At 38.4% G+C, this 8642-nt stretch overlaps 1 protein-coding gene across 1 annotated transcript in view; it reads right to left on the minus strand.

Annotated features, from left to right (window-relative positions):
- Positions 1–380: 380 nt before the first annotated feature.
- The window catches only part of LOC107745638 (rho GTPase-activating protein 23-like), a 43550-nt gene continuing 35288 nt past the window's right edge, over positions 381–8642 (minus strand). The window contains exons 3-4 of the mRNA XM_016559558.1: positions 3019–3050; positions 381–1889 (exon numbers count right to left, since the gene is read on the minus strand). Coding sequence (XP_016415044.1) covers positions 1536–1889; positions 3019–3050 — 386 coding nt within the window. The 3' untranslated portion in view covers positions 381–1535. The remainder of the gene's footprint in view (positions 1890–3018; positions 3051–8642) is intronic.

The raw sequence follows: 8642 nt of genomic DNA on the forward strand, positions 1-8642 counted from the left end.
TTCTCAACGGCTCTGGGTACAACCATAGACATGTATATATCTATGGGTACAACAATCCAGCACGATGTTATGGTTTGCACGGTCGTCAAGGATACGCAGAGTGAATGTGGGCAGCCACGCCATCATTTTCAAAAGTCTCCGTTTTGGTCCGTTTAGGAAATTGTTTTATAAATTGTCGGCACTTTATCTATTGTAAAACTTTTTTAGAATTTACCGTGTTTTCCTGCCAGTTGGCATTGAGAGTGACTGACACTTGATGGTGCGCGCTGAAAAGACCGAACACGCAAGAAACCTTCATCCACCACTGGATACCTTCCTTGGGCCAAGTGCGTGGACTCACTGCTGTATATAAAAAACACAAGGTGGCTGAATTTGCATGCTTAGCTGAAGCTTAGGCATTCATTACTTTCTCTCAATTTAATTAGTTTTTTAGCACCCCCTCTGAACTGTTAAGCCCCCCCTTAGCACCACCAACAAAAAATCTTGGAGCCACCACTGCTGCAAAGAATGCATAAAGCATAGCTCACACAGAAATCACTTTCAACCAAAGCAGCTTTCTGTTTGTCAGTGCAGCAAATTTGTAACCAACCTGATGTAAAAACTGTGTGGGGAAATCTTTCCCCCTCAAGGAAAATTCTTGATAGCGTATATTCCTATGTCTCAATTTTGACTTTTTGCCAGGCTGATTGTTTTGTACACTGTAATGGGCTAGTTTTTTCTTAGCAAAAGCTTTAAGATAATATCAATGTAAAATAATTTCAGCTAAACTAAAATTACTTTTTATATTTGACAAGTAGCCGTATAATAAGCGGGTTAATATTCAGTGAGATGGTGGGAGCACAGAATGGCATTTTCACACTCAAACAATCAAAATACTTTGCTGCACCTGTTTGTAGGTGCTTAATAATGCTTTTGACTCTTGTAATGAGAACGGTGCTGTCATATGGTTGTAGCTGCCATAGTAGCCCTCCTCTTGTGCAGGAGGAGGTGAAAAAACAAAAGCATTAAAGCTTTTTAAAGAGCAGGGCTAAAGTTGGCAAGGGGTTGTTTATGTGTTTCATGTTTCTTGCAGCGTGTCTCTGGTAAGCCCGCATGTCCACAGGCCATGGGCTGATCAGTTGACCTGCTCTTTACAAATGCAGTCCTGTTGAAGACATCCGTGCTGCTCCTACCGGGTAACACAGTCTGACGCAGCTTCTCTTGACCTCTAACAAGTGATTCTTTGACTGTTGAGAGGCCCAGATTGTGCATACAAGAGGCAGGTATTGCCCCCAAGCCCTGCTCCTTTCCATTCCGGCTGTTATACATACAATGAGTGAGGTCGCACTCTTTCTCCTCTCAGTTTCCTCTGGGTAAGACTGTGAGTGATATTTGAGGGCTGTGGTGGGTTGGAGCAGGTGGAGAAAGAAGATTTGGTCGACTGCGATTAGGCTCTGAGCCCTGACACACTCTGGTGGTGTGAATACAGGAAGCTCAGAGGGCGCTGAGACCGAATCCGACCTGTTTGTTTTCTCTTACAAACCTCCACTCCTATCTTATCCCGTTCCTTCTGAAGAATGGTGTTCTTCTCCTCTGCCACCCTCAGTTCTTCTTGGTCCTCCTCCGGTTTTTTTTTTTCCCTCCATCATGCTGACTTCCCCAGTCTCTTCTTTTGATTTTCGGGATAGGCATCTGCTTTGTTTTGCTTCTCTCTCCCCTGGAACCTCTCTGTTGTCACTCATTTCCTCATAGATGCTGGCTTTGATTGACTCCTGCTCAGAGTCTTCATCAGTGCTGCTGTCTGCAGGGCAGGTGCTCTCGTGTTTCTGTCTCTTCCGGGTCATGGCTGATATGATAGACATGGGGAGGAAGTCTTTGGCACTCAGGTCTTTCTTGGATGTTGATGTTCCCTGTAATAAAAGAAATTGCATTTCATTGCAGAGCTCAAAAATTTTTACAATTTGTTCTGCTGATACTGAAGTCTTTTAATGAGGACTCAGAGTCTTTTTTCAGTAACATGTTATCAGAAGTTTATCCAGGAGGCATGACAACACTAAAAATCTGACATTCAAAATCGTTTAAACAAACATGGAAACAAAAAGTTTTAGGATTTTTTTATGAAAAACAAAGTGTAACACAGTTCGTAGATTGGGAAGAAGGAGGCGGGAACCGGCAAACATTTAAACATAATTTTAATAATAAAATAAACACAAAACTTAAAATAGCGCGACAGCCCCTCACGGATGACTACCGCGCACAAACAGAAACAAAACAACATAAAGTCCAGGCCTGGTCCTCTCTCGTCCAACACTGTCGTCACTCCTCCTTTTATCCTCCTCCATGGGACTCGAGACCGGTGAGTGGTGCAGGTGTCGCGCATTATCATTTACTCCATCGGCCTCGCTCCGTTCCCACGGCTCTCGGCCCCACCCCTCTCGTCACACAAAGCAAGGTCATGATGTTAACTGAATAATAAATATTTTAGATTCTGCACTTGTCAACTGTTACTTGTATACTATTCAAGTTACTAAATCTATAACATGCGACTGTATCATTGTATCATTCTGGACTCTTTGGATCATTCTGAAATCATGATGGATTGAATGATCATCTGGTTTGGCACAAACCCGTGAAGTGCTGCTATCATAAAGCAATATGATGTCTAAGACATTAAATACTAAGACATTCTGAAATTCATGTATATTTTTCAATTAAACTTTTTAAAATCGATGACAGTATAATTTAAAATGGAAAACATCTACTATATATATATATTGGTCTTAGCTGTATGTGGAATATTCCTCACATTAACCACTAAAATAAAAATATTAAATGAAAAACATTTCACAACATTCAAGGAAAAACAGCTATGCCTGCCATTTGTTAAATGCAAAACAAAAAATATGAATATAAAATACATATAATAGAAAATGAAAAATACGCACTGAGAAAAAAAATGTATAGGTAGTAAACTTTCTCAATTAAAAAAATAAATAAAAATAAATACATATAGTTGTGCATTTTAGATGCTGATCTTACCTTAGATTTAGCTGAGTCACTGTTGGTGGAATCTGTACAGGTGAGGAAAAGTAACAGATTAGAATCAGGATTATTGTCATACAATTTATCAGAGCAAGCTAAATGGGCAGTGCAATCTGTGTTGTATGTCTTTAAAGATGAAGTGTATATTTCTGCACTACTAGTGTAAGGGAATTTAAAATAGAAATATAAAATGTTTATTAATGAACAAGATTCCCCATGATCGAATAGGACAAACAGATTGTCCCACCTTTTGGTTGAGCCAATGTTGCTTTCATACTACAACCAACAGAGCAATGTAGTGCCACAGAACCATATACGACCCACATATATCTGCAACCTATCAACCTACCAATAGCTTACTTGTATTTTTCTTTGCATATTAAACTAGGAGAGGAGAACATAAACATTATATTCCTCACCTTTAAGAGCTAAAAACACTACTGAAAGAACACTGAAAATGCTGTTGTTTGTTTTCTAGCAGTCAAATAACAGATATGAAATAACAGAATTGAAGATCAGAATATAAAAAAACATTTAGTTGTAAGCTGCAGCAGATGGTAAAATAACCTGAGAAAAATACAATCCAAAAAAACTTTAGGTTATTTGTGTAATCTCGCGGTTCTCTGGTAATATATGAGGTATCTCACTATAAGAACCGTCTTGGGCATGACCAATCCTGGAAGCACCAATAACACCATCTCTGTCAGTTGACAGACCAATCATGACAGCAATGCGGGAGTCCCGCCTCCCTAATATATCAATCAAGCCAGGAATGGCACTGTATTATACATTCTATAAAATCATACAAAATTGTAAGGTGAACGCACATATGTCCTATACTAAAATGTGCTTAAAGGGGTCATGAACTACATTTTTAAAATAATTTTTTAATTTATTTTTATTATTTTTATTATAATGTTCTCTGAGGTTCACTTATAATGTTAGTGTGATTTTACATCAAAAACACATCATAATTTAGAAGTAATGGGCTATTTTATACCCTGTTTTTGAGCCTCTCTGCAGAACGGTCTGTTTTTATAGGCGGGGCACATTCAAGACTCTCAAGTAAACACCCACTGCTATGATTTGCTAACAGTTTCATTGAAAACAACATGGGAATAGTCAATAACGGGGCGCTTGTGTCAAGAAAGATTTATGGCTTTGACCTTTTGACCTTTCCCCTCCCCCCACGTAGCCCACCCACGTCGCAACCAAACACGTTGTGTTGATCCCATGACCTGTTAATGATATCCAGATGTGGATATATTGCATATGTGGAATTCCGATGTTGCCCTATGACCTCTGTGGGAAGAAATATGGTGTTTGTACAATTCTGTCCGGTGACGAAACCATAAATGAAGTCCTGAGGAATGTTTTTGTGCTTTTATGGTCCATTTTGAACACCCACATCTGATGGTGTCCATCATCTGACGCCCGCATGACCAGGGAGAAATCCGGTTGCATTCCATGGTATGCTTAGATAAATAGATCTCAGGCATTTCTGTGGAAAATCAGAAAAGAGCTGTGAAATACATATCGGTTTTAAGGTCAATATAAAAAATAAGTAGACAATTTTAACAGATCATGGGAACATATCACAATATGTGTGTGCGCGCCCACACATATAATTTGATGATTGTATAAAAAAGATTTAAATAAAATATGTAACATGACTAATAATGAATTGAAAATAAAACAGTAAATAAAGAAATGGATAAAAATATAAATCCCTTACATTTTCCAGAGAGCGGAGAAAACACATCTTTATGTCAGCCGTACTTCAAATGAGATGCTCTCAAAATGTGCTTAATTTGAGTTCAAAAATGAAATCCTGCTTAGAGCTACACTCACATCTCTCACAGTGAAATTGGAAAAGCTCCTCCGTCTCTCGCTCTCTCTCTCTCTCTCTGACACACACACACACACACATTTTCTTAGCTATCTAAATGGGGACACTACACAGACTCCTACTGTTTTTTTGTTTTTATCTACAGATAATTATACATTTTACAACCTATCACTAACCCATCACAGAAAACTTTATATCTTACAAAATAAATAAATAAGTGATGTGATTTATAAGTAATTTTCTCATGGGGCTCAATAAAATGGCCCATGCAAAGTCAAAATGTTCATGCTCCTCTCTTTGGCCCCCCACAACGTAGATTAAACAAGTACACAAACACACATTCAAAAGTACGAGTCTTATTCTCTTCTTTTAAATGAAATTAATATAAATGATGCGATCACACACGATATAAAACAAAGCAAAACATTTACACTAGTTTTAGACAACAAAAACATTTGTAATGAGCCAGCGACGTCAAAAAAAGTAAAGGGGAAAAAATTCATTTTAACAGGCCAAACGGTAAGGGATATTGTGGACTTGTCATTGTCATGTTTTAAGGGGAAGTCGTGGCCTAATTGGTTAGAGAGTCAGACTCGTAACCCAAAGGTTGCGGGTTCGAGTCTCGTGCCCTTGAGCAAGGCACTGAACCCCCAACTGCTGCCCGGGCGCCGCAGAAAAAATGGCTGCACACTGCTCTGGGTGTGTGTTCACGGTGTGGGTGTTCACTGCTGTGTGTGTGTGCACTTTGGATGGGATAAATGCAGAGCACTAATTCTGAGTATGGGTGACCATACTTGGCCACATGTCACAATCACTTAAAAAAAAAAAAAAAATTATCATAATAATTTGATAATAATAAATATGACCTAATTCAATTCAAATTTATTCGTTTAGCTTTTCACAAAACAAATTGTTGCAAAGCAGTTTCACAGAAAATGTACGTTTCTACATTATATTTAGAACCTTTTATATTCATATTTACATTATATTATTTAATTTTATACTGAATCACCCCTAAACCTACCCATCACAGTAAACTTTCTGCATTTTTATATTTTCATAAACATCATTTAGTATCATTTATCATTTAAAAAACGGTTATGCTCTGGGGCAAATTTTGCTCAGGTCAATTATTTAAAGTATTACAACACATCTGGTTTGTGGGGACACTCCATATTGTAAAGGGAAGTCAGACTCGATACACAGGTGAGTTAGAATGAAACAGACAGGTTTATTATTCAGGATGGAGATGATCAAAGACTTCGTGAGTATTGCAGACTTAGAGTCTTCAACGGACTTGAAGAGGATACTGACAGTTATATTCTTGATTAGCAGGTCGGAGGGAGACGGAGAGGATCGGGGTGTTTCCAGGAGCACGCACACACACACACACTTATAGTGCTGTGTGGGTGATTGGTGAATGACAGTCAGGTGTGTGTGATTAGTATTCCGGTGATTGTGAGCGCTGATAGGTGAAAGAGCCTGGCGTGTCCGTGACACATTCTCTTCTAAAGAAGATGGAGATAATATATATATATATATATATATATATCATGGTAACAAACATGTTACTAAAGCAAAGCAGACCATTTATCATACGTTTTAAACGTATTCAACATTTATTTAAGTTTATTGAACCTATAGAACACATCATTACGGAGCCCCTAAAGGGACATGGTGGTGGAAAAAATTTGCGTTCTCTCGCAAATATACGCAGTCAGCAAATTTCCTTTGGCGCGGATCTGGCCCATATCAACAGCTAAAGTGTGGCCCAGATTAGTTTGTGTTCGCTGGCCCAAAACTGGTCCACATATTTTTAGCCAGAACTGAACCTAAACAGTGCCATAACCCAACCCAGAGTGAGCCAAATAATTAAGCCACGTTAAGCGCGGTTTTCTATGGGGAAGAAAACGCTTAATGCAGTTCAGCTCATATGGGCTCATCTGTTTGCATGTACGCAGAATATATTTTTAATAAGTTCTATAGCATATTTGGTCTTTTTTTTATCACTGTCTTCATTAAGCCGCATTTTTTTTTTGGGAGGAAAACGCTTCTGTTCTTACTTTCATGTATAATTTATTAATAAACTGTATACCGAATCTGGCCTTTTTATACCACTATCTTAGTCCATTAATTAAGCATTTTCTTTCTATGATGGATACTCTTAAAGTGCAATTCAATTTACCGGGTTACGTTCATATTCTGGGCTATTCTGCTCGTCTGTATGCTTTATTAGTAAGGTATGCACTGAATTTAGTCATCCAGTGGTTTACATTAAGCGTTTTAGAATGTCCCAAAACCGTGCCTTGATGCACTGACTATTTCGTCCTGACTATTAAGTTCAAAACAAAACTCTATGAACTGCTCCTGAACGTATGGAGCTGTATGAACCACTACAATCTGTAAAGTAAACAGGAAGTGTTTGTCCGAACTCAACTGGTTTTGCGAGAGAACGCAAATATCTTTGCGAGGGAACGCAAAATTTTTGCGAGGGAGAACACAGTGGTTTACATTAAGCGTTTTAGAATGTCCCAAAACCGTGCCTTGATGCACTGACTATTTCGTCCTGACTATTAAGTTCAAAACAAAACTCTATGAACTGCTCCTGAACGTATGGAGCTGTATGAACCACTACAATCTGTAAAGTAAACAGGAAGTGTTTGTCCGAACTCAACTGGTTTTGCGAGAGAACGCAAATATCTTTGCGAGGGAACGCAAAAGTTTTGCGAGGGAGAACGCAAAAAATCTGACAAATATTTTTTCCTCCCACCCCAAATTTTTTAACTCAATCTGATTTTTTTCCACCACCATGTCCCTTTAGGGGCTCCGTACATAATTTTCTTCTTTTAGAGAAGATGGTGATAAATAAAATAAACATTTACGATAGTTTTAGATGACAATATAAAATCGCCTTACATTTTTCTGTGAACAATGTTGCCCATTCCGTGAATTAAAGATTTACAAAAAATAAAACAAAAATGTTTGTTGAAATATAAACAAAACTCCTAGGTCCTCGGGTAAACTCCAATGTGAAACTGAGGGTCTATTTCAGTATAGGCTTAGATCTCTGCAACAATTCTGCGCGCGAAAGATCATATTTTGAGCGCACAAAAGTGCATTTTGTACGCGCGCGATCTGAGTTTTGTGGAGAAAACGTTCGTTTCGCAAAGAAAAAAGTATTTTGAGCGCACGAAAATCAATTTTGCATTTACAATAAGTGTTTGGATGTGTGCAGACCTTCTCTTTTGCCCGTGCAACGTTTCACTAGCTTGCTCACCTGATGCCAGTAGTCCTGCTCCATGTGACTTTGTGAACTTCATGTCATGAGAATTGCTAAAGATTTATGCTTCTTCAATCCAATGGAATAAAAGAGAGCAAAGGACTGGTGTTTTCCCAGTGTTTTAATCAGACACGCCACCAAGCTTCTACAATTTAACGAACTTTGGATATTTTAACATCTCATATCGAACCGTTATTAAGATTGATGTCGTTTGGAATTGGTAAAATGTGCTTGGAAAAAAATATGATCAGAATATCAACTTGCATAATAATTATGCATGCACTGTATTTTTCCTCTTCTGTTGTCGTGGTAATGCATGAAATGCTGTGAGTGTTTGTCAAGTCAGCCAATAAGAATTTAGCAGCCTCGTCTCTGATGAGTAAGCGAGCTGTTGGCTTCTAGAGAGCACTGAGGGCAGCGGGCATCAGGTGAGCAAGCTAGTGAAACGTTGCACGCGCAAAAGAGAAGGTCTGCACACATCCAAATATTTTA

Source organism: Sinocyclocheilus rhinocerous, unplaced genomic scaffold (genome assembly GCF_001515625.1).
Source record: "Sinocyclocheilus rhinocerous isolate Xijiao unplaced genomic scaffold, SAMN03320098_v1.1 scaffold1972, whole genome shotgun sequence".
Lineage (NCBI taxonomy): Eukaryota > Metazoa > Chordata > Actinopteri > Cypriniformes > Cyprinidae > Sinocyclocheilus > Sinocyclocheilus rhinocerous.